At 44.2% G+C, this 27,431-nt stretch overlaps 1 protein-coding gene across 1 annotated transcript; it reads right to left on the reverse strand.

The window, feature by feature from the left end:
- Positions 1 to 457: 457 nt before the first annotated feature.
- Positions 458 to 26,168, reverse strand: Slc38a5 (solute carrier family 38 member 5). Its single transcript, XM_063245798.1, is given in 17 exon segments — positions 458 to 1,398; positions 2,137 to 2,240; positions 2,334 to 2,478; positions 3,320 to 3,749; positions 4,328 to 4,398; positions 4,603 to 4,723; positions 4,809 to 4,867; positions 8,815 to 8,905; positions 11,587 to 11,659; positions 11,794 to 11,889; positions 12,163 to 12,199; positions 12,201 to 12,234; positions 12,323 to 12,432; positions 12,905 to 12,927; positions 12,930 to 12,979; positions 13,059 to 13,112; positions 26,122 to 26,168. Coding segments are annotated over 16 exon segments (1,599 nt in total). The 5' UTR covers position 13,112; positions 26,122 to 26,168; the 3' UTR covers positions 458 to 1,296.
- Positions 26,169 to 27,431: the final 1,263 nt, after the last annotated feature.

The raw sequence follows: 27,431 nt of genomic DNA on the forward strand, positions 1-27,431 counted from the left end.
TCTAGCACAAGCACCTGCTTGGTAAGCACAATTTTCAATCCCCAGTACCAAAAAAATTTAAATTTAAATTTAAAAAATAAAGTAGTGCACTAACTGTGGAAATCAATATGAGATTTATCAAAAAAACTAAAAGTAGCAATTTCATTCAACCCAGCTATTCTCTTTCTAGATATTTTCCCCAGAGTTAAAGACATAATATTATAGTGATACATGTATACTCATGTTTATAGCAACACAATTCATAATAGCTAAATCTTGGAAGCAGCTTTTATGTCCATCAATAGATGACACGATTTTTTTGCGGATGTTTGACACCGGGTCTCACTATGCAGTCCAGCCTGGCCTTGAATTCACTATGTATCCCAGGATGATCTTGAGCTCCCAGAGATCCTCCTGCTTTAGCCTCCCGAGTACTGGGATTACAGGCATCTTCCAGCAACTAACAGATGAATGGATAAAGAAAATTTATTTATGCACAATGGAATACTATTTTGTTATAAAGGATAAACTTGAGTCTTTTATAGGAAAACAAATGCATCTTTGAGACCAATGTTAAGTGAAATAAATCAGATGATAAACTTATATATCACATGGTTTCTCTTACATGAGAAACCTACAAACTATAAAAAAGAGCACAATAAAAGACAGATAACAGATGGATATTTAGCATATGGAAGGGGAACCAAGAGACAGAGAGAGGAAAGAGGAAGGGGAAGAAAATGAGATTAAAAATAAGGGAAATATGATGTGTCACATACATGTAACAAGTCCCTGTGAGGAACATGATCATTACATATTACCCACATGTACAAAAATATAGGAGATGATAAAAAAAGAATTGTTAAGATATGTCATGTACATATAGTGACTCCCAAAGCTGAATATAATCATTATATACTATAAATGTATACTAATAAAAAAGAAACAAAAAATAATAAAATATCAGAAGCCAGAGTTATGATTCTACATCTTTATTCTTTCCCTTCAGCACAAGAGTCATCCCAACAAATGGCCTCAGCCAACAGGTGGCAGACAGGACTGGGCTGGGCAGGGACCCCCAAGGACCTGACCTCACCTCCCCCTCCTCCCATGGACTAGGGAATAGGACTCTGATCCAAGCTCAGCATCCCTGGGGAGGAGGAAATCATGCCATTCTTCAGCTTCTGCTGCACCCCACTTTGACAGCCATACCTTGGGGGCCAACCACGTCCACACTCCGTGCTGGAGGGACCCTGGAGAGTGGCCCCAAGTCCCTCCACATATGTACACACATGCGCATGGGGCCCAAAGACCAGGTCAGTGTTCAGCCATGTGGCTCTATCCTGTGGCCCAGGTGGCAAACATAAAGCCCAGACTAATGGCCATGAAGAGGACCCCCAGGATGCTAAAACACAGGGCCTGTGAAGGGAAGTAAGGGACGAGGGAAGAGGGATGGAAGACACAGCTGGCTGGGACACCTCATCCAGGCTCCTGTGAGGACACTCCATTCCTGACCCTCCTCTTTGATGATTCCTCTTCTTCCTTTCTTCTTTCCTTCCTTTGTCTCTCTCTTTCTATTTTTATTTTATTTTTTTGGAAACAGGATTGTAATCAATAGGTAACCCAGGCTGGTCTCCAACTGTGATCGTCCTGTCTCAACCTCCGGAGTGCTGGCATTACAAGTGTAAACCACCATACCCAGTGCTTTCTCCTTTTTTAAATCCAGCCCCTTCCTGTGAGCACCTCTTCTACCTTTCTTAGAGCCAGGCCCTTCCTATGAGTCTTCTCCATCCTTCTTCAAAGTATTCTTGCCTGTCTTCCCAACACTGCTCCCTCCATGTGGAGAACTCTCCCTCTATTCTAGCACCTTTTTTGAGGTACTAGTCATGGAACTCAGCCTCTTGCATCCACTGAACCATATCCCATCTGGCCAAGCCTTTTTAGAGCACATCCTCTGCTCCCCCAAGCCCTGCTGATGCTATGTGCTTAGTAATTTTCAAAGACAGTCACCTCCATTCTCTCACACCATTTGCCCCTCTTTCTGGATGCTCCCTCTCCCCAGGCCCCTCCTGAACTCAGCCTTGGCTCTCAGGCCACCTGACAACCAGAACTCTCTTGGAGTGTTGCCTGTTTCCCCACCCTCCCTGGGGAGCTCACCTGGATCTTAGGCCATGAGCAGAGGGCCTCTGCCTCAGAGGGTACAATGCAGAGGTAGAAGATGCCTGGAATGATATAGATGAGGCAGGAGTCAGAGGTGGACCCTGGAATACAAGGAAGGAAGAACAGGAATCCATCTAAGTTTGGATGTAAGTCCTTTATTAGGTAGAGTAGAGGTAGGAGTTAAATATACTGACCAATAACCCCAAAGATATCCTGGATGTTCTGCACATAGATGACAAGGACATTGACCAACACCAGCAGGCACAGGGCTATGACCACATGCTGTGGCCAGCTGAAGGCCTTGCTGGGGAAGAGCAGTTGGTGCGTGGCCCAGCAAATCTGTGGCCAGAGAAGGGCAGGACAATGTCAGAGCCATCCTCATCCATGTGACTGTGTCTTTAACCCCAGCCTCTGTCTGAAATTCATGATTCTTCCTCCCACTATCTATGGCTCCATCCTCTGACAACTCACATCTCTTTCTTTTGTGTGATCATCTATTTGTGCTCACACCACCACTGTCAAAAATCCTTGTAGCCTCTCTCTGCCCATCTCTATGTCTGGCTCCCTCTATGTCTCACCATCACCTGCCTGAAACCCCTGCCTCTCCCTCCATTTGACTACCTTTCCCTCCCTCCCACGGCAAATCATTCCTATCTCCCCTTCTGGGAGCCTCATCCTTTTTTCATCTGACCACTTCTGCTTCCAGATGCCCTCACTTCAGTTACCTTTGTGTAACTTCTTTTTGGACCAGGGATCAAACTCATGACCTCACACTCGCCAGGCAGGTACTTATGCCATTGAGCTAAATCCCCAGCCCTATCCTTTGAGTAACTTTTTCTGTCCCTCTTTCTTCTTCATTATGACCATCTGTCTATGTTTCCCCCTTACTCAGCATTCCAACCTCTCTTCTGCCCACTCAAACGTGCCTCTCCCTCCAACCAACACCCCAACCTGTCCCCTGACTCTCCTCTCTGTCTTGCCACCCACAGCCCCCTTCTGTCTGACCACCTAGTTTTACCTTCCCTGCCTGGTTCTCTGCCTGTCCTCTCTGTCCATCTGTGCCTCCCCCATCTGTCCCTCTGTTCCTCTGCCCTCGCTCCATCTAAACACCCACACCCATGCTCCCTGACCCTCTGATCCCATCACTCTGCTCCCTGGGCCCCACTCTGCCCCCACGCACAGGGAATAGCACAACAGGCACAGTGAGTGTCACCACAAGTAGCACCACAAGGTGCACATGGAGGATAAGCAGGTCTTTCTGGCTATACATGTACAGCATCTCCTCATGCTGCCTGGGCCATGCGACAGAGGACACAGAATGCAGAAGGTGACAAGAAAACCAGAGCCAGTGGCTCAGAAATCCACACCCACATCTGAAGTGACAAAAATCTATGCATGTGAAGTACCCTCCTTTTACAAACAGGCAGATTCCAGATGACCAGGGGAAAATCCCAGAGGCTCCCATCACAGCCTCCCTGCCCCCACAGCCCCAGCCACACTCACTGTAGGTGATGTATCTAAAAGTTGCTGTGAGCCCATACATGCAGAATATGGCCCCAGTATAAACACTGGCCAAGGCCTGCATCCTGCACTGGGAAGGCCTGAGGAGTATAGGCCACAGAACTGCCATGCTTGGTCCCCTGGATTTGGCCTAGTACCCTCAAAATCAGCCCCCGCTACAAGTCCCATCCTCTCACATTAACATTCAGCGGGGGAATACTGCTGTCCTGTCTCTTGATCTCCTGTGTAACTAGCCAAGTTTCCCAGGTCTGTATGACCATGACTCACCCCATATGAGCATCTCTAGCTCTCCAATCTGACCATTCATGCCATCTCTCTGTGTGATCTCCTGCACTTCCCTCCATCTCATCAGCCCTTACCCTCCCCCTTGTCCATGGACCACCCATATCCTTAGCTCCATCCATGCATACCCACACTCTTCCACCAATCAAGTGATCCCTGCCTGACCATTCACATTTGTTCTGAAATTTCAAACAGTAGATATCTCTGACCCCAGTCCATAAATAGTAACTACCTTGAGTACCATGCTTCTCAAATCTGTCCCTTGACACTGCCTACCTCCATCAAGTTACAGCCTCAAGGCTGCTGCAGTGATTGGCGGACCTTACACCTATTGCCCCTCTCCCCAACAGGCTGTCACACCTGCCCACCCACTCCCTGGCTCAACTCTATGTAGTAGGGCAACACCTCAGGGTGACAGATAAAGGTATAAGCCATAATGGGTACTGTGTAGGTCATCTGGGGGAATGCTCCAAGCATGTGGGATTAGAGCCCACAAAGGACTTGGGGATCTTCCTCTGCCTCTCCTGGCCCCATTATTGGCCTTTACATTGTGGACTCTAAGGTCTGCTGAGTCCCTCCCCACTAACAGGCTAGAACGTGGACAGAAACAGGGGTCTCTGTGTAGCATGTTCTTGTGCACCTACACACCCACACACTTACCTGTGAGTCAACTGTGAACATTTGGGCCTCAAAGGTGTTGTTGAGCCCGAGGCTGGGGAGGTCTGAGGATACAGTCTCATTGCAGTTTAGACCACAGAAAATCTGGAACTTCCTAATACATGACCTGGGAGTGAGGCAGCAGAAAGGCAAGGTCACCAAGGAGACTACGTCACAGTGTCCCAACCACCCCCCAACTTCTCTTTCTTACTGAAATGAGGAAAAACAGCATTCAGATCAGAGAGAGGCTGTTGGTATACCAAATAGCCTACAGGGGGCAATACACAAAGCTTCAGAAGTCAAGGAGCCCCGACAACAAACTCTGAGGCCCTAATCTGGCCTTCAACATCTCCTCACTTCAGTTACCTTTGCATAAGCTTTTACTTCCACTTGGACTTGCTGTACACTAGCAAAAAGAGCTTCGTTATGTTTGTATTATGCCAAAGTACCTGTAACCTGTAATGCTGCCTACTGTTCTGTATGTGTTTTTTCCCTCTGTGTGACCTAATTGATATGTTAATCAGTGCTCCCCTCTGTAAAGAATTGTAAATCCCTGGAGAACCTAACCTAATTGATATGTTAACCATTATTGCCCTCTACAAATAACGGATGTGGTGCTAAAATAAGTTGACAAAGGATTGTTAATGACTGCTAGACTACTCTGTCCTCTGCTAAGGAAAACATTTCCTTAGCAGATCTCCTGATCTACACCCATAACCCCTTACTTTGTAAACTGTGATATCTACAAAAGGCTGCAAGTTTAGAGGAGCAACACACAGCTTTTGCAAACTCCAACTGCACTGTCACTGGGCCCAGGATAAAATAAATCAGCACTGCTTTTTTAAAAATATGTTTTGACCCATTTTTGGACTCGAGGTTGGGGACTCGGGGGGGGGCTCATTTGTGGATTACAAGAGGACCCACTTTCCTTCCTTAAAGAACTCCTGCTTCTGGAAGAACATGGCGGACAGATAGCAGCAGCTACAGAGGCTCTCTGAAAAACCCAGCTTAGAATCCAGGAATGGTGCAGAATAAGGAATCATAAGCAAGAGGAGATATGCCCTGCTGACCCAAGAACGAACTGAGCTGAGAGAAACCAACTGGGAATGCAATCCTGGTGCTATCACAGGAACAGAAAAGCCTCAGTGTAGAAGCTGGAGCCCACGCCATTGGAAGCCGCAATTGGGGTTTCCCGCCGCCGTCTACATCGGCTCGGCAGGGAGAGAGACGCATGAAAGCTGAGAATGGGAATCGGTAAACAGAGTTGAAAGCAGGATGGGTGGGGACCTGCAGTGAATGAGAGAAACTGGGACTCTTCCACGGTCTAGGAGACTCCAACAGAGGACATTCTGGGACCGGGCAGACTTGCGGGAACAGGGCACTGCAGTGACTTCAGTCATGTATCCCCTCTCAAGCGGGACTGGTGAGCAGTGCCTAGCCTACGTGACGCTGCTGGCTGAGACCCAGTAGCTAGCACAACCCAGGTCCCAGCGCCTGAAGGTAAATTGACCTGGAGGGGCGGGCCCCGCATAGGCTGCCTGGTCTGCAACTTCCTGGTGTGCTTCGGTGGGTGGGAACACCTAGCTGGCGCAATTCAATTAGACTGTGGCTGACAGGGAAGGAAGCTGGGCCTCCTATATACGCTTGCATATATAAGGAACAAAGAATATGGGAAGAGGGAGCAACAAGAAAGGGTCCTCGGCCCCCAATCCTGAGAAAGAGGCAATAGCAGACACAGCACCAATAGATATAAAGGCTATCTCCAGAGCCTCATAGACGAGTTCAGGAATGAAGTTATTAATGACCTGAAGTTAGACATAAGCAGAATAGTTAGAGAAATGCTAAGCACCACCCAAGAAAAAACAGATGGTGGAATGGAAGAACAGAAAAAGAGGGGAGAATTGTTTGATGGAGAAAATAGAGAAGGCCTAGAATACATGAAGCAGGTTCAAAGAGATTACCAGGAAACTAAAAACTCTATCAAAAACTGGCATAACAGCTTGAAAGAAACTAAGGACAGATTATCTGAACTGGAGGGCAGATTTGTAATATGGGAGAATGAAATGAAAAACTTCTTAAAAATAACAAAGAAACAAACAACAATAATACCAAGACTAGAAGATGATAAGAGGATCTATAACTTGAGAATTAGGAACATAAAATACAAGTTGCATTTTAGAACATAAAAGAAGAAGTAGGGACACAAACAAATGAACTACAAAAGCTACTCACAGAAATAATCCAGGAGAATTTTCTTAATTTAGCAAAAGGTAAAGATACTCACTTGTATGAAACATACAGGACCCCAGCCACCTACAACCCAAACAGAGCCACACCCAGGCATATAATAATTAAAATTCCAGAAATCCAATACAAGAACAGAACATTAAAAGCCATCAGAGACAAGAAACAGATCACTTACAAGGGAACACCCATCAGAATTACAGCAGACTTCTCGGCACAAACCATCAAATCACAAAGAGCGTGAGGGGAAATAATTCAAGCTTTGAAAGATAATAATCTCCAGCCAAGATTGATATATCCTGCACAACTATCTCTGGAAATTGATGGAAAAACAAGGTGCTTCCAGGATAAAGAGGAACTAGGGGGATATGCAACCACCAATTCAACTCTACAGAGAATACTGCAGGATATTCTAAAAAAGAAAAATACGAAGAATCCTGAAATCGTGGCAGAGAGGCCACAATGAATGGAGCAGAAAACAAAATGAAGAAGACAAACTGACAACTAATGACAGAAAAAGAGCTCAACAGAAATGAAGCAGAGAAGATTGGATGATAGGAACAGCTATTTTGGAGAAAATGACATCTTAATAGGTAATACTGATTTAGTATCATCTTGTTTTGAAGTCTCATCAAGCTTTTGTTCTTCTGTCTCCATAGGTCTAAACAGGTTGTATCTTATTGGATTTTATTATATATGATAGTATAAGCAAAAACTTTTATAGACAAGGAGATTATACAGAAACCATTGTTCATTTTCTGTTAGCTGATTCTAAATACCCTGTAATACTGTCATTCTCTTAAATGGTTTTACATTGTTTTGATATATTTGATGCTACAGTATACGAAGTTATACTCAAAGATTTCAAGGAAAGAGACAATATGGTAACTACTTTTATGTTGGGATTATCTTGTGGCGAAACACTATTTTGCTTAAATGGTTATGTTTTGATCTGCACTGTTTTGCTGTTATGCCCTCTTTTATCTCAATCTCCATTTTATTATTTACTTTTTTATTTTTATCCTTTTAATTAAGGGAAAAATAAATTTAAAAATAGCAGGATATATTATAGTAACCCACTTTGACTTTCCATTATCTTGATTTAAAGCCCTGTATTGCTCTCACCATCTTGCTTTGACTGATGTTCCTCTATTCTGTTTTGCTTGATAGCACCAGGTTCGAAAGTTTAGGCAACAGCTGTGAAGATAGTGGAATTCATTATGACGCCCATTCTGGTTGACTATTATCTACTCTTGAAGACCTGTAATGTCTCCAATGTTTTGGTTTTGCCAGTTTTGTTCTTTACTGTTTTGTTCAATTTTATTATAACTGATGATATAGGCAATTCTATTAGGGATAGCGGGAGGCATTATGGTAACCATTATTGATCACCTTGTATTATGCTTTTACATTATCTATTATGTCCACCCTTTTGATTTGACTGACTCTGTTCTGTTATGTCACATTTGGTTCTACTGTCTTCCAAAAAAGTAATAAGAACTGTGGGAGCAACAAAACCCAAAATGTGTAATTGTCATTGTACAAAAGAGAGGAAAATAAAGTGCTCTAAACGATATAACTGCATGTATATTTAAGTGTGTAAGATAGACAATGATATTACTGAGTTTTGTTGGATCATTGAACAGAACTGTTTGGTCTCACTGTTTGAATGTCCACTATATAAGCTTTAATTTTGTGACTTGAACAATTATTTCTAAGATGACAATATGTAATCCATTAACTAGTGATTTCCTACTGTTTATTTTTTTCTGTAAATCTGTATAACTTGTACCCTTTCTCTGCTTTTTTTCTTTTTCTCCTTAAATAAAATTTTAAAAAACGAACTCCTACAAATCTGTGAAAACCCACATCATATAAGCTCCTATATGGTGTTTCACAGTCTTTGAAAACTGGAATTTTTTTCCTCTGGTTCCTACTCTGTAACCCCACTTCTCAATGACCAACAAGGACACAGTTACCTAAGTGTTTCATGAGAGCCAGGGGCCGGATGATTAACACACTGACAATTATGATCAGGTGGTCTCCTTTCAAAACCCAGTCCCTAGGGAGACTGGAAGACACATAACTAGCCACTGGCCAAAGAACAGCATGAGACTGATATGCAAGGAAGACAGTCAGCCAGATTTCTGCTCCCCATGGAGGGAGGTGGGAAGACACCCCAAGCTTTCAAGTTATTCGAGTCATTACAATCACAAATGATACAACAGGGTCGATAAAAACAGACTGATTTATGAGAACATTGGACTCCATTTAGAAACACAAGCACAGCAAGAAAAAAATACTCACCATCAGATTTGCAAACAGACACACAATCAGGCCAAAGATCCCAAATCAGTCAGATCAGATGCAAAAATCATCCCAATACAAGGTGCCAAACACAGACAGTGGGTGATGATCCTGGTGTGTGCACCACGTGGAATATCAGTCTAACAGCAATCACACCATGATGTAGTCAAAACAGCAGAAACACACATGCACTCTTTTGAACAGCTCAAGGTCTGTTGATGCCTGCAAGTGGCTGAGCTGATTTGGCCACACAGTCAAAGAAGAACTGACATAGAAACAGAGCCAGCCAGCTAGCCTCACTGTTGGAACCAAGCTCCAGGAAAGGGCATCTCCAGCTGGATACAGTGGCACATTCCTGTAATCTTAGCACTCTGAAAACTGAGGCAAGAGGTCATGAGTGCAAAGCTATGTCTCCTAGGGATACATAGCAAGTTTCAGGACAGTCTGGACTACATAGTGACCTTCTGCCTCAAAAAAAAAGAAGTAAACAAACAACAGAGCCTTCACAGATCCTGGAGGGAGATGCCCAAGCAAGATACATTGGTTGGATAGATGTTTCTTCATTCAAAATAACTTTTGTTTTTCAGCATTGAGGATCGAACCCAAGGCCTTTGCATTGAGCTACCTTCTAAGCCTTTTTTATTTCCTATTTTGAGACAAAGTCTTATTAAGACTTGCAATCCTCTTGGCTCAGCCTCTCAGAGTGCTGGGGTTATAGGAGTGTTTCACTACATTCAGCTCATTTAAAAGAACTTTATTCAGTGCCCTCTATGTTACAAGCATTCACATGTTCTCTATCTCATACACCACTAGACAGAAATATACCAACAAAGTGCCATTGACCATAATTATAGTTAATTATCATAATTATACAGAACTGGGGCACAGATATCACCCAGTGGTACAGCACTAGCCTAGTATGCACAGCACTGAACACACAAAAGGAATTATATGTATCTAGTCATGTCTAGATGTTGTCAGAATCAAACCAACTAGCTAACAGGATACACATAGATAATAAAAAGCAAAGCCAGGCATAGTGGCACAAACCTGTAATCCTAGCACTATGGGAAGCTGAGACGGGAGGATCAACAGTTTGAGCTCAGCCTGGGCAACTTAGTGAGAGATTGTTTAAATTTTTTTAAATTTTAAAAGGGAATATAACTCAGCACAAAGGCTCTGGATTCCATTCCCAGTGCCACTAAATGTAAATAAATAAATACAAGCTCTCAGTTTAACCTAATAGACACATGGGCAGCTATCCCAGAGTCAGACCGACAAAACCAGTTATGCACATACAGACCAAGCAAAGTGTGGGACCAGTGTCAGAGTCAGAGGTGGGAATCAAAAACATGCAAAGGGGAGGACCTGGAGATATAGTTCAGTGGTAAAGCACCTGCCTGGCCTAGAAGGGATCCCTGGGTTCTTTGATTCCTAGCCCCACAGGAAAAAAAATCCCACACAGCTACATGTGGTGGGACACACAATCCCAACTGCTTGGGAGGCTAAAGTTAGCAGATCACAAGTTTAAAGACAGCCTGGGTGCAACTTAGGGAGACTGTCTCAAAAAATAATGCTAAGGATGGTAGTGCACGTCTGTAATCCTAGCACTTGGGAAGCTGAGGCACGAGAATCACTGCAAGTTCAAGACCAGCGTGGGCTACAAAGTAAGCTCAAGGTCAACCTAAACCATATAGTGAGACCCTGTCTCAAAAAGACAAAAAGAAAAAAGCCCGCTATATACAAATGGAATCCCATTGTACACAAATTGCAGCCACATTACAAAGGACATATACAGGCATAGTCAGGGATCACATGTACACAGAACAAATAGCCACCAAATCAAACACAAACGGAGCTAACTGGATGTAGAGCAAGTCACAGGCCCAGCTGGCACTGTAGTATGACAAGTGCACCCCAGCAGCACTGGAGTCAGAGATGGTATATTTGGAGCTAGACAGAATCCAGCAGCCTGCTGGACCCAGAATCTGACTTCCCAAATCAGCTGGACAGGGATAGTCAGAGTAGCCAAGTGTCAGACACATACGGTAGCAATCACAGGACGCATCTGTTGCCAATCATACATCTGGCCAAAGAGAAGCAGCCAGTACAACAGTCACTGAATCCAACCCAAAGTGTACATCTACTAGCTATGTATAGGTTACACTCATATGGCCAGGCCAGTACCAGTGCACAGTGAACATAAAGTCAGCTGCCAGCCAGAACAATCACAAAATCAGCATGTGGTCTGTTGGATGCCTCGTGTCAGCAACAGATACACTCTTGGTATCACAATATACACACGTCTGTCTGACACAACTGGCCCACTCAAAAGTCTCAAACTAGAACACTTGGGAGGCAGGCAGATACACAGTTGGAGGTGACAGTGGCCCCTGAGGAGAGAGTCAAGGGCCTAAAGAACAGCCATTCACTCACCTCTTGGGTTCTTTGCAGGTGCCGATAACCGGAGGAAGTTCAGATCTGATGATGAACGGGTAACTGAACATGGCTGGTACAGGTTGGGGAAAGTGTAAGCAGAAGGGATCCTCTCAGGCTCCTTCCCTGTCTGCTCCAGCCCAGCCTCGGGAAGCCTACCTCATCCTGCCCTTACCCCTAGTTGACTCCAACTCCTAAAAGCCTCGCCCCCAACACTGTACAGACAGATGACAGTGGCCACTACCACCGGCTTCCCCATAGGCCTGAATGCCCTCTGTCCCAGCTGCTCATAGGGTCAGATGCCTGAGGGTAAGCAGAAGGAATGGGTGCAGGCTGGCAGGGATGGAGGACCTGGAGGGGATTGGCTCTGATCCGTGGAAGCTAGAGGTGAGAGTTAAGTAGTTAGGGTTGAACTGGGGGGGGCGGGTCAAGTCTGGGAGGTTACAGCTGAGACCAGGAAGGGTTTAGGGGTTGGGAATGGGGCTTGACTTGAGACTTGGGGTCTAAGTTCAGGAATTGGTTCTGGGAGTCTACAGGAGATGGGTTGAACACTGGGATTTGAGCTCTAGGTCTCACCTACACCAGTGCAGGTCAGCAGGAGGTGGATGTATGCAAGAAGACAGCAGTGCAGTGCACAGCAGCAAGGACCTGTGAGAAAGGTGCCGTTCAGTCTTGGCCGCAGCCCTCTCCCTTGCCTCACCATATCCCGAGCCCACAGGGCCACCTATAGACTCACAAGAAGAAGAGGACTCCTGTGTGGGTCATGGCATTTGCCAGCCCCAGGATGCCACTGCCCATGATGGCATTGCCGAGGTTGAACACCGGCATTCCAAAGGATGTCTTCCCCTAGAACCACAGTCAAGGAGCCAAATTCAAGCACACATGGAGAAGGAGGAAACAGGTAAGGAGACTAGTGCTGGGTCCAGGGAAAGACTGGGTGGGGTTTAGGGCAAATAGGGCAGGGAGTAGCCCAAGGTCTATGGGAGGAAGGAGGAAGCTGGATGGGAAAAAAAGTTAAAGATGAGAAGAAAGTAGAAAAGGGAGAACTGGAAAAAGGAAAACCAGGAAAAATTGCAGAGAGCAGCTGAAAGTGTAGAGGAACAGAATGGAGGGAGTATCTGGCCCACTGCTGACCAACTGAGGGCCACTAAAGGAGGGCTGGGGCCATGAAGCAGGAGTGGAGGGGGAGCTAGAGAGGCAGTAGGGCATCATCCAGGAGAGAAGAGCAGGGGAATAGTTAGGGAAGGAGATGGACCAGCTGGAGTACTTAAGAGGGAGCAATAAGAGAGGAGGTTAGCTAGAGATCCTGTGAACTCACATCTATGACCCGGACAGGCTTCCTCCAGGAGCTGGACCATGGCTGGGCAGGAAGCCCTTGCATTCCTGCCTGTAGCTAGACAGGCCAAGGATAGGCTGATGAAGTGACCCTCCCCTTCCCCCCCTATTCAGTCTCTTTGAAACCCCCAACTTACTCCTCAGCACCTGCAGGGAGGGCTCTGTTCATTTTTGGATCTTGTATTTCCATTCTGTGGGCAAAGAAATGGGGTAGGAGGATCAGAGATGGGGAACTACAATGTCAAGAGAACTGGACAAAAAGGGATCACAAGCAGACAGATAAAAAAGCAGAAAACAAGTGAGTCAAACAGGAACAGGGACAGATAGGAGGGTCAAGGGGATAAACAGAAGGAGACAAGTGTGAGAGAGATAGGCAACACTAGACTCAGTGGAGAAATGCTAACAATAGCTCAGAGAAACACAGAGAAAAGAAGGCAGCAAGAGATAGAGGGGAAAAAAGAGATAAATAGAGGGAGAGAGGGAGAGTGCAAAATACAGGGGAGACCAGCCTCACAGCAGATGAGATGGCCATTCAGAGCAAGATCTGCTCTTCTTCCAGATTCCAGCCTTTCTCCCTAGCCGTGGTCTTTTTCCTTCCCAGTCCTGGCTCTCGCATGCCCCTCCCCTCCTCGCTTACCCAGCGGCTTACTCCTAACAGGGACAAGTGTCACCCCCTGCCTCACCCCTCCGACTGCCCCTCCCACCTCTACTCTTCCTCACCTGGACTCAGGAACCAGTGCTAGTGCAACTTGTAGGAAGGTGGGGAGAGGGGAGAAGCTCCGCGACCCCAATCCCTGATGCTGCAGACTGCTTTTGGGTTGCTTTCTGAATATCCTCACTAGAGGCCAAAGATAACCAATGCCCCTCTTCCAGAGACAGAAATGACCTTGGGAAGCTGGGGCTGTCACTAGGTGATGCAGCACTTGTCTAGTATGCATGAGGTCCTGAGTTTGTTTCCTAGTACAGCCAAAAAAGAAACTGACCTTGGGACCTCCCATTTAATGCCTCTTCCAGGCCCTAGAGGTATTTTCTGGGGACCCCCCCAAGTTTTAAACACTTTTGTAGCTAGATGAAATGGGGCACATGCCAGTAAATCCAGCACTTGGACTGAAGCCAGCTGACCTACATAGCAAGACCCTTTTCAAAAAAAGAAAATTCTAGCACAACACTTCTGGAAACTGGTATGGTGTTTCAGGTACCTGATGGAATGTGACCTAGGCTTTTCACTCTGGAAAAAGGGTTGTCTCTGTGTGCAGGTGCTCCTTCCCAGGGCTCATGGTGCTTCCTGCATGGAGATGTCTCTGTGACCCCCATCCCAACCAGGATTGTCTGTCTACAGGATGGAGAGTCTAGAAGAAATCTTCAGCCCAAGGCTCACTCTCAGAGAACAAGGTAAATGAGAACCATCATTCAAGGCCCCATGGAGCTAAAACTAGTCCGGGAAATTCCTCAAATCATGAATCTCTCCCTTCTGGCATGGGGAGAGATCGCAAGTAGCTCCCTCCTGAGCCATGAGCACCCTCTGTGAACTTCCACCATTGCTGATTTACTTCCCCTGATCAAGCTACCAAAAGGACATCTTTCCTCCATTTGATTTCTTGCTCAGGACACAAATGTCTCCAGAGAAACTCCTGAACCCCCTTCTGAGAACCTCATATCTCAGTGTCTGCAAGGCCACCATCCCACGACTTGTGGCCTGTCCACTGCCCCCTCCTCACCTCCTTGCTGCTCTCAGCTCCAAAAGAGGTAGCAATCCAACTTGGACTCAGGGACGCCAAAGCCTGTTCAGCTCCACCTCTAGCTAGGTTTTGCCCCACCCTCTCCTGCCTTCAGCCAATCCACTCCATCTGCACCTGTTTCACAGCTAATCAGGGTTGCTCGCACGCACAGCCCCCAGCCAGTTTTCTAAGAAGAGCTAATTTTAATTGACTTTTCTGTCTTTTGGCCCTAGGTAGGGAACTGGGTGGAGGGGCATCCATATCTGGACTCACTTGTAAGAAGTTAGTGTTTGTATTGATAGTGGGGAGACAGGCTGAAAGATTGAAGGAGTAGGCTGAGTGTGGTGGCATGTGTCTGTAATCTCAGCACTCTGGAGGCTAGGACAGGAGGATCATTGTGAGTTTGAGACCAGCCTGGGCTACACAATGAGTCCAAGGCCAGCCAGAAATGTATAGTGAGACCCTGTCTCAAAAAGACCAAAAAGAAGAAAAAGGAGGAGGAGGGGGAGTTCACATTTGGAGAGAGAGGACTGGGAGAAAAAGGAAACAGAATTCAGAGATCACACCATGGACAAGAAACAGAGAGGAGGAGACAGAAAAAAAGAAACAATCACAAATAGGAGACATAGCACAGAATTTGGAAGGCTCACTGAAGGTACAGAAGCTCACTGAGAGGACATGGTGAGATGGCAGTAACAGGGAGAAGATGCCATAGAGACAGAGGGACAGATGCCTGCAGGCACTGGAGGAAGGCACCAGGCAATGGGTCCAGTAACAGAAACAAACATAGGTTGGCAGATAGGCAGGTCCATACAGCCAGGCCTGCCACCGTACAGAGTACCTAGGGCAGCCGCCATGGGGAATGGGAAGAAAATCAAGAATCCAAACCATGGGGACTTCCAGGAAGATGGTGGAGTGATAAATAGCAGAGAAAACGGTCTCTCAGAGTCACTGTCCAGATCCTGGAATATAGCATCATCAGAAAGAAAACAGGGAAAGAACTGCGTCCTCTGGACCCAAGAAGAATCTGGACTCTGAATTGAATCCCACAGAGAGAGTAAAAAAAAAAAACTTCAATGAAGAAGAAGGCAATAGCTGGCAGTGCCTAGTCCCTGAGATAGACTGACTGTGCAAGAGGAGCTGTTCGAACCTGGGGGTGCGCGGTCAAGATGATGGTGACAACTGACAACCCCAGAGGCCTCTGCAGAGATACATGGCAGTGGAGGGGAACAATGTAGATGAAGGACTGACTACACTGGCTTGTGGTGAATGCAGAGGACTCAGTCGTCCCACAGGGAAAGAATGATTAGCTCAGAGCCGTTTTGAAGAAAGGCCGGGTAAGCTCAGAACCCAGAACTTTTGCCAGCTGCCTCCAGCAGCACTCAGCTAGGTGTACACCTGTGGAATTTACTTGGATTGCAGCAAGTCTGGTCTCAGGGCAGGCCTGCTGAGATTACCCACTTCTCCACCATAAAACAACTGCCGACTTGCTGGGTCAGATTGGCATGATTCAGGACTCAGTCTCCACAGGTTGTCTCCTAATGAAATCGGACAGAGTCCTGGAACTGAACTGTTTTTCCTTCTTCTTTTTCTTTTGCTTTCTTTTCTCTTTATTCTTCATTGTTTATATATGAGTGTGAAAGTGGTTCCTAACCTCTTTGTGGGTGTGGTTCTGTTTTGTTCTTTCTTTTATCACTTCCATCTCTCTTTTCCTTCAACCTTTCTGCACCTTCTGCACAAAGGCGGGGTCCACCCTTGTCCTCCAACCTTACTTCTAATCACTTTCTCTTTTTTCCACTTCACTGTTTTCTCCTTAAACCATTTTAAATTTTAATCCCAAGAGCAAAATTGACACATTATGAACTTATTGCATATAATTTCTGGGGTTTTTTTACAACCTGTTATATAATCACAAATCTAGTTCATATGGTTAAAAGTTGCAAATTAAGGATTAGCTCAGTTTGTTGTTTTCTAGGCTATGTTTGATGCTATTGGTACCAATAGCCAACACTGACATAATTGTTGAAACAGCTGTTGGTTCTGATAATCCACGACTGAGATTAATTTAAGGTCACAGAAAATATGGTGGCACAGTGCCAAAGAACCAAGAACTAGGCCAAACAAGCAACAACTTCTCATCTCCAACATACTGAAGAGTTAAGATCTTCCAACAGACTCAAAACCCAAAAACCAGCTATACCTGGAAGTTTCATCAGAGAAGTAATCATCACCTAAGGGTCCTAAAATACTACCAACAAAACAACACATTACAGGCAACTTACAAGCATACCCCCAGGAATTAAAGTAAAAAAGATTAAGAATAATTGGATTCAATGAACAATCAGGAGATACCACAAAGAGAGAAGACATTTAAACAAGATGCAACCCCAGGCATCCAGTTCACTGAAGGCAAACCCAGGGGGCAATGAAGTGGGACAATTTGAAAGCTCCCCACCAGGTCCTTCTGAAGTAGAAACAACAAAGCAATTGAATGAGGCTCTGGAAACAATGAAATCAGAAATAACCTCTCAGATAATTACAGAGGCTGCCAAAATATATACCATGCTTAGTGACATTAGAACAGACACAGACAAAAAAATCAAGGAGCTTAAGAAAATTATGGAAACACAGCATAGGAAAAAAATGGAATCCATAAAGCAGGTTTGAGCAGATATCCAGGAGAATAAAAACTCCACTGAAAGTATTCAAAGCAAATTCAGCCAGTGTGAGGCCAGGATCACAAAGACAGACTGGCATTTAACAACCAGGAAAAGAATGATTTCTCAAAAATAGCAAAGGATTGGGGCTGGGGATTTAGCTCAGCGGCATAAGCGCCTGCCTTGCAAGCAGGCAGTCGTGAGTTCAATCCCTGGTACCAATAAAAACGAAAAAGACTAAAAAAAAAAAAATAGCAAAGGATCATGAGAAATCAATACAGAAGCTGCTAGGTGAGACAAAAAAGAATAATTTAAGATAATTGGAGTCAATGAACAATCAGAAGATACCACAAATGACATTAAAAACATGTTCACAGATATCAAGGCAGAAAACTTTCCTGGTAGAGAAAAAGAATTTGACTTCAGATAAATGAGTCATATAGATCTCAGTTAGCAATCATTTTAAAAATCTACAACCAGGCATATCATAGTCAATATTCCAGAAAATCAATACAAGAATAGAATCCTAAAAGCTGTTAAGAGAAAAGAAACACATCAAGAAACAAATAAAATAAAGTCCATCAGAATAACATCTGACTTTTCAGCACAAACTCAAATCAACGAGAGTTTGAAGAGAAGTGCTCCAGTTTCTTTTTTTTTTTTTTTTTTAATTTTTTAAAAAATTTTATTTAAGGAGAAAAGAAAAAAAAGCAGGGAAAGGGTACAAGTTATACAGATTTACAGAAAAAAATGAACAGTAGAAAATCACTAGTTAATGGATTACATATTGTCAACTTAGAAATAATTGTTCAAGTCACAAAATTAAAGCTTGTAAAGTGGACATTCCATCAATGATACTGCAAACAGTTCTGTTCATTGATCCAATAAAACTCTGTGATATCATTTTCTATCTTATACACTTAAATATACATGCAGTTATATAGTTTGGAGCACTTTCTTTTCCTCTCTTTTGTACCATGACTATTACACATTTTGGGTTTCATTGCTCCCACGGCTCTTATTACTTTTTTGGAAGAGAGTAAAACCAAATGTGACATAACAGAACAGAATCGTCAAGTCAAAAGGGTGGACATAATAGATAATGTAAAAACATAATACAAGGTGATCAACAGTGGTTACCATAATGCCTCCCGCTATCTCTAATAGAATTGCCTATATCGTTATTATAATACAATTGAACAAAACAGTAAAGAATAAAACCGACAAAACCAAAACATTGGAGACATTGTAGGTCTTCAAAAGTAGATAAAAGTCAACAAGAATGGGCGTCATAATGAATCTCATTATCTTCACAGCTGATGCCTAAACTTTCGAACCTGATACTATCCAGCAAAACAGAATAGGGGAACATCAGTTAAAAACCAGATGGTGAGAGTAATACAGGGATTTAAATCAAGGTAATGAAAAGTCAAAGTGGGTTACTATAACATATCCTGCTATTTTTTTTCCTTTAATTAAAAGGATAAAGATAAAAAAGTAAATAATGGAGTGGAGATTGAGATAAAAGAGGGCATAACAACGAAACAGCGCAGATCAAAACATAACCATTTAAGCAGAATAGTGTTTCACCACCAGATAATCCTAACCTAAAAGTAGTTACCATATTGTCTCTTTCTTTGAAATCCTTGAGTACAACTTCGTATACTGTAGCATTAAGTATATCAAAACAATGTAAAACCATTCAAGAGAATGACAGCATTACAGAGTATTTAGAATCGACTAACAGAAAATGAACAATGGTTTCTGTATAATCTCCTTGTCTTTAAAAGGTTTTTGCTTATACTATCGTACGTAATAAAATCCAATAAGATACAGCCTATTTAGACCATTGGAGACAGAAGGACAAAAGCTAGATGAGACTTCAAAACAAGATGATACTAAATCAGTATTACCTATTAAGATGTCATTTTCTCCAAAATAGCTGTTCCTATCATCCAATCTTCTCTGCCTCATTTCTGTTGAGCTCTTTTTCTGTCAGTAGCTGTCAGTTTGTCTTCTTCATTTTGTTCTCTGCTCCATTCGTTGTGGCCTCTCTGCCATTATTTCTGGATTCTTTGTATTTTTCTTTTTTTAGAATATCCTGCAATACTCTCTGTAGAGTTGAATTGGTGGTTGCAAATTCCCCCAGTTCCTCTTTATCCTGGAAGCACCTTGTTTTTCCATCAATTTCCAGGGACAGTTGTGCAGGATATCTCAATCTTGGCTGGAGATTATTATCTTTCAAAGCTTGAATTATTTCCCCCCACGCTCTTCGTGATTTGATGGTTTGTGCAGAGAAATCTGCTGTAATTCTGATGGGTGTTCCCTTGTAAGTGGTCTGTTTCTTGTCTCTTACAGCTTTTAATATTCTGTTCTTGTATTGAATTTCTGGAATTTTTATTATTATATGCCTGGGTGTTGCTCTGTTTGGGTTGTAGGTAGCTGGGATCCTGTATGCCTCATACATCTGAGTATCTTTACCTTTTGCTAAATTAGGAAAATTCTCCTCGATTATTTCTGTGAGTAGCTTTTGTAGTTCACTTGTTTGTGTCCCTACTTCTTCTTTTATGTTCTTAATCCTTAAGTTATGGATCCTCTTATCATCTTCTTGTCTTTGTATTATTGCTGTTTGTTTCTTTGTTATTTTTAAGAAGTTTTTCATTTCATTCTCCCATATTACAAGTCTGCCATCCAGTTCAGATAGTCTGTCCTTAGTTTCTTTCAAGCTGTTATGCCAGTCTTCGATAGACTTCTTAGTATCTTGGTAGTCCCTTTGAACCTGCTTCACGTATTCTATGCTTTCTCTGTTTTCTCCATCAAACAATTCTCCCCTTTTTTTCTGTTCTTCCATTCCACCACCTGTTTTTTCTTGGGTGGTACTTAGCATTTCTCTAACTATTCTTCATACTTCTAGCTTCAGGTCGTTGATAACTTCATTCCTGAATTGGTCTATGAGGCTCTCTATTTGGCGCCTTATGTGTATTGGTGCGGTGTCTGCTATTGCCTGTTTCTCAGAATTGGGGGCCGAGGAGCCTTTCTTGTTGCTGCCTCTTCCCATGCTGCCTCTTCTTCTCTGTTCCTTATATATGCAAGTTTGTATAAGAGGCCCAGCTTCCCTGCCTGTCAGCCACAGCCTGATCGAATTGCGCCAGTTAGGTGTTCCCGCTCACCGCTGCGCACCAGGGAGTTACAGACCAGGCAGCCTACGCGTCTCCCCTCCCTGCCACCGTCATGCTCTGGGATCTGGGTTGGGCTAGCCTACCGAGTCCGCCAGCAGCGTCACGCAGGCCAGGCACTTTTCACCAATCCCGCCCGAGAGGGGGATGTGTGGCTGGAGTCGCCACCGCGCCCTGCTCCCGCAGGACTGCTCGGGCCCAGAAAGTCCTCTGCTGGAGTCAAACTGTGGTAGAGTGTCAGTTTCTCTCACTCACCTCACCACAAGTCAGTGCACGCCTCCCTGCCGTTCTTAGATTGCCGTTCTCAGAGCTTCTGCGTGTCTCTCTCCTTGCCGAGCCACTGTAGAGGCAGCCAGCCGCCGCGCGGCGGGAAACCCAAATCGCGGCTTACAATGGCGCAGGGTCCAGACTCCACACCGAGGCTTTTCTGTTCCTGTTTTAGCACCAGGACTTCATTCCAAGTTGGTTTCTCTCAGCCCAGTTCGTTCCTGAGTCAGCAGTGCATATCTCCACCTGCTTATGTCTCCTTAGTCCGCACCATTCCTGGCTTCTGAGCCGAGTGCTCCAGTTTCTAAAGGAAAACAACTTTCAACCCTGATTGATGTACCCCACAAAACTATCTTTCAAAATTGAGGGGAAAATAAGATACTTCCATGACACAGATCATCTGAGGAAATTTATGACCACCAAAGCAGCATTCCCAAATGTTCTGAAGGACATTCTAGAACGAGATAATAAGGACTACAGCTCCATGAGAGCTTCCCAACAGAAGAAATCCATTAGGGAAGGCAAATAATTAGAGGAAAGGGGGAAAAAAGAGAGGAGCCAACAACAGGAAAATAACATGACAAGGATAAGTCAATACATTTCAGTTATAAGCATCAGTGTCTCAATTTACCAATCAAAAGACACAGACTGGCGGAATGAATCAAGAAGCAAGATCTGACAATATGCTGCATACAAGAAACATATTTAATTGAAAAAAATTCATATACTGAAAGTCAATGGATGGAAAACAACACTAGATCATAGTAACCCAGGAAAACTAAAAGTAGCTATTCTATCTGCAGACAAAGTAAATTTCAAGCCAAGACTGATTAAGACAGATAAAGAAGGTCACTACATTCTTGTAAAGGGAACAACAATCCAAGAGGAAGTGATAACAATCATAAATATATATGCAACACATACTAGTGCACCCAACTATATAAAAAAATTACTAATGGACATGAAAAATCAAATAAGCCCTAATGTAATTGTATTGGGAGACTTCAATACCCCACTGTCACAAAAAGACAGATAAACTAGACAAAAAAATCAATGATGAAATATTAGAACTAAATCCAAGTTTTGAACAAATGATTCTAGTACATGTCTATAGAGTATTCATCATACAACAACATAATACACATTCTTCTCAGCTTCACATGGGACAGTCTCCAAAATAGATCATATACTGGCTCACAGAGCATGATTAAGCAAATGCAAAGGAATTGAAATTATCCCATGCATTCTATCAGACCACAGTGCAATGGAATTGGAAATCCATGCCAAAGGAAACCACAAGAACTTCATAAACACATGGAAATTAAACAGCACCCTACTGAACAACCACTGGGTCATGGATGAAATTAAAGGAGAAATTAATTTTTGCTCTTGAATTATAATGACAGTGCAACATAGCACAACTTGTGGGACATAATGAAAGCAGTCTTAAGAGGGAAATTTATAGCAGTAAATGCCCATATCAGGAAAAAAGAGCAAGCTCATATAAACAACTTAGTGTGAATCGCAAACTTCTAGGGAAAAAAAAAGAACATTACAAATTCAGAGTGATAATAAAAGAAAAAAAGAACAGTCTAAAACAAAAGCTCGTACAAGGGAAAAAATTATAAAAAATCAGAGCAGAAATTAACATACTGGAGATTTAAAAAACAATACAAATAATCAATCAAAGAGTTGGTTCGTTGAAAGATTAAATAAAATTGACAAACCCTTAGCCAATCTTCTCAAAACAACGAAAGAAAAGATTCAAATCCATGCAATCAGGAATAAAAAAGGGTGAAATCACAACAGAATCTGCAGAAATCCAGAAAATTAACTTTACCTACTTTGAAACTTGTATTCTAAACAGATGAAAAACACAGAAGAAATGGACAGATTCCTAGACACATATGATTTATCAAAGCTGAATCAAGAAGATATAGAAATCTTAAATAACATAATATCAACCAATGAAATTAAAGATGTAATTAAAAACCTATCAACAAAGAAAAGCCCAGGCCCTGATGGTTTCACTGCTGAATTCCACAAGAAATTAAGAGAAGATCTAACACTGCTACTTCCCAAACTCTTTAATGAAACTGAATGGGAAGAAATATTCCCAAATTTATTCCTGGAAGCAAGTATTACCCTGATACCAAGCCCAGAGAAGGACTGAACTAAGAAAGAAAATTACAGGCCAATCTTCCTAATGAACATTGATGCAAAAATCCTCAGTAAGATACTAGCAAACAGACTGCAGCAAATTTTAACAAGATTGAATACCATGATCAAGTAGGATTCATCTCAGGGATGCAGGGATGGTTCAGCTTACATAAATTCATAAATATAATATACCACATCAACAGAGCCAATGACAAAAATCATATGATCACTCAATACATGCAGAAAAAGCTTTTGACAAAGTCCAACATTCATTCACAATTTTAAAAACTACAGAAAATTGGAATAGATGGTTTTATCTCAATCAGATAAAAGCCATCTATGACAAACCAACATCCAACATCATAGTAAATGGACAAAAACTGAAAGCTTTCACTCTAAAATCAGGAACAAGACAGAATGCTCACTGCTTCCACTCTTATTCAACATAGTCCTAGAAACTTTAGCTGGATCAAGGAATAAAGATAGAAAAGAAAAGGGGATGGGGATTTAGCTCAGCAGCGTAAGCGCCTGCCTTGCAAGCAGGCAGTCCTGAGTTCAATCCCCGGTACCGGAAGAAATGAAAAAGACAAAAAAAAAAAAAAAAAAGATAGAAAAGAAAGAAGTGAAACTATCATTATTTGTAGAAGACATGATACTCTACTTAGAAAACCCAAAAACTCCACAAAAGACTTCTAGATTCAATAAGCAAATTCAGTAACATAGCTGGTTACAAAGTCAACACTCAAAAATCAATAGCCTTCCTGTACACAAATAACAAACTCACTGAGAGAAGAAACTGGGAAATAATACCTTTTACAGTAGTATCCAAAAAATGAAATATCTAGGAATCAATCTAACAAGGGATGTACAAGACCACTACATTGAAAACTACAGTACTCTAAAAAATGAGATTGAAGAGGATATTAGAAAATGGAGAGGTGCTAGGGTTTTAGCTCAGTGGCATTAACCACCTGCCTTGCAAGCAGGCGATTGTGAGTTCGATCCCCGGTACCAATAAAAATGAAAAAGACCAAAAAAAAAAAAAAAGAAAGAAAAAGAAAATGGAGAGAAATCCCATGCTCTTGGTTAGGAAAAACCAATATAGTGAAAATAGCTATACTTCCAAAACTGTTATTCAGTGCAATCCCAATCAAAATTCCGGAAGCATATCTCACAGAATTGGAGCAAACACCCCTAAAGTTTTTTAGGAACCAGAAGAAATCTAGAATAGCAAAGGCAATTCTGGGCAACAAAGACAAGACAGGGGGCATCTGATCCGGCCTGCGGACCAATCTATGGGTCTCAACCTGGAGAGGGGATCGGGGATGGGGACAGGACAAGAGAAAAGAGAGATGGAGACAGGATGAGATTCCAATCGAGTCTCTTTTATTTTTAAAATGGCTACAACTTATATAGGGTGGGGGCGGGCCATAGGCAGGAAGAAGGCTTAATCTGATAGGTCATCGTCACATTCGGTTATATGATGTAAGCAGGAGAGGATTATGGGTAATGTAGGCAGGCTGAAACAGGAAGTTTGCTTGTCATGTGCATTGCAGGCAAGGGAAGGATCATGGGAAATGTAGGCTGACACACAAAATGCCCTCAGGCAGGAGGGGCAGGGCAGCAGCAGCTATTTAAAACCGCTCCCTACATCTCCTCCCTTATTATTATATATATTTTTTGGAACATGGCAGGCCCTGGGAGGACAGCGCCTGTCTTGGGTCAAGGACTCCTCATATGAACCCAATCGAGCCTTACCCATCATGGGCCTGCAGGACAGCTCTTGGTCCTGGACCTGTCTTAGGTGGCCGATTGGCATTACATATGTGTCCTAGTTGCCCGTCTCTGACTGCCTGTCCAGTGCCTCAGGGCGTCTGGGCCACAGCGTCATGTGGGCCGTCAGTGGGTGAATTTTCCCGATAAGTTTGTTGTTCTGCCATTTCCAACCGATGGTAATATACCTGAATGGGCTTTGCCATAAATGTGTCAACCTTGTTATTAATGTTATTAATGAGTGTCATGATCCTCTGAAAAATACAAGGTCCTACAGTAAGCAGCAACAGCAAGGCAGCTAGGGGTCCCAAGAGGGGGGCAATGTAAGGGGAGAGATCCTCCCACATGGAGGAGAAGGTGGTTGCTCTGATGCGCTCCTTTTCTCTCTCTTTGAGGCGCTCTCTCAGTTTACTCATGGACTCTTTGACTACTCCCGAGTGGTCAGCATAAAAACAACACTCTTCCTTGAGGGCTGCACATAAGCCACCCTCCTTCATAAATAGGAGGTCTAGTCCTCTTTTATTTTGCAGGACTACCTCAGATAGAGACGTCAGGGACGCCTGTAGAGCTGTCACAGATGCTTCTATTTCTTTTAAATCTTGATCTACTGCTGCCTGTAATTGAGCTAGATGCTTATCTCCCAACACTAGAGCTGTGGTCCCTGTCCCTATTCCCGTTGCTACTCCTAATCCTAGTAACACAGCTAAGGTGAATGTCACAGGTTTTCTCTTAGATATATAGCTGATCTGCGATGCCTGAAGGTAGTAGTCTCCTAGGTGGAAGGTTATGTGAGGAAGAACCTGTACAAGAACACAAAAATCTGCAGACTTGTTAAAAACAGCAGTTGCTATACAGGGTGATAGGCCAAAATTGCAGGCCCAAGATGTTCCTGGGGGTGGAATGAGGTAATTATTTGGCTTGAACTTGGAATGAAGCTGGGCACAGAGTTGTGCTGCCAGTGCTGGTGGATGGGTGGAATCCCCAAGACAAGTTTCTCTACCTGAGACATCAGGTGTTGGGAGCCGCGTCTGTGATAGCTCGCCTTGCGCGGCGGACGTGCGGCCTGTGGTAAAGAGCAAAGCCTGAGGTAGATTACCCCTCCCATCGAATATGTTAGTTTCCTGCTTACCGCGTAAACAACCCGCTCAACAATATAGTCTGCCTGGCAACTGATGATGTTAGCCAATCAGCTTGCCTTGCTTACTTTAACATGATTGGACACTGTACCCGTATATATACCGGTGCCACCCCTGGGCGGAAGTAGAAGCCAGGTAGAAGCCCGGAAGTAGAAGCCCAAAAAGGAGCCGCGGAGAGCGGACCGGTAGAGGCTTTGGGGCAGACTGAAGCACAAAAGGAGCCGCGGGGAGCGGACCAGAGGAGGCTTCAGCTGGGAGAACCCAGGGCAGGCTGTACGGAGAAGGAAAATAAAAAGAAAAGGTTGTCCACTACCAGACTTTGTCGTGTGTCCTTCCTGCCGGCCGGGAGCGGACATCGACATTTGGAGGCCCGCCCGGGGACTGATCACCCCCGAGACGTGGAAGTGGACAACGCTCCAGTACAGAGCTGCGAGACAGGTGAGTTGGGGATAAGCCTGGGCTCTGGGTGGCGCGCACCTACAGGGCTTTTAGACTCCCCTCAGGCTCACGCGTAAGTGGCGGATTCCTTGGGCCTCACGCGGTGAGTAACATATTAAAAGATGGGAAACATGTTAGGTAGCAACACTAAGAGCGAGGGTGGTTGTGGAGAAAGCTCTCAAGAGCTTACAAAAGTACGCAGGGTATCTGAGCAGGCCCAGTCAGGGAGCTCCCGAGAGGGGTCCATCAAGGGGAACAAGGATGCTAAGGAGGAGGACGGGGCTCTAGCCTCGGAGTCGTCTGACTCCGAGGACGAGGGAAAGTTGAATGGCAAGGGGGCCAAAGAGACCAGCTGTCAGGAGCCTAAGTCGCTCAATAAGGAGTCGCAGGGTTCTTTTCCAGCGTTGCCCCGCGAATTGCGCTCTGCTCAACCTGGTCTGCGGAGGAGTAGAGAGCTCCTGAGCGCTCCCCGGCTCGAGAGGGAGGCGAAGCCTTCCGCCCCACCTTGGGGGCCGTTTCCGGAGGCGATTCCTCGCCACGAGGCGGCCGCCTGGGAGCTCTCTCCCCTTTCGCCAGAACAGGAAGTGATGCACGGGCCCCCATTTTCCGCCCAATCACGGCCGCTGTCTTATGCTCCGCCGCCGGCGGGTCGGTATTTTTACAGGCGGCTTTGGCAGGGGGGACGCTTGTCTCATGAGGTACATCCACCTGGGATAGATAGTGGCCCCTACGAGATATTTCCTGTACAAGTAGCTATGGGCCAGGGACGCAATGTATGGGAGCCTTTTGAGATAAAGCAGATTAGAGAACTTAAAAATGCAGTTACAACCTTTGGGCCGACTGCGCCTTACACCATTGCCATGCTGGAGAATCTGTCTTCTGGGCCCCTCACCCCCGCAGACTGGATTCAGCTGGCAAAGGCGTGTCTGCCCTCGGGCAGTTACCTGGATTGGCGAGCCTGGTACGCAGAGTTCTCTGCAGAGCAGGCTGAGAGAAACGCCAATCGGGGAAACCGGGGGTGGAACAAGGAAATGCTTATGGGAGAAGGTCGGCACGCTGATGATCAGACTCAATTCCCCGGCGCTGTCTATGAACAAATCAATGCCATAGGGCTCCGCGCCTGGAAGCAGGTAAGCGGTGCCGGAACAGCCTCCTTGTGTCTTTCAAAAATAATTCAGGGTACCA

Source organism: Cavia porcellus, unplaced genomic scaffold, assembly GCF_034190915.1.
Source record: "Cavia porcellus strain 051 isolate PalLab524CR breed Dunkin Hartley unplaced genomic scaffold, mCavPor4.1 scaffold_3, whole genome shotgun sequence".
NCBI classification, from domain to species: domain Eukaryota; kingdom Metazoa; phylum Chordata; class Mammalia; order Rodentia; family Caviidae; genus Cavia; species Cavia porcellus.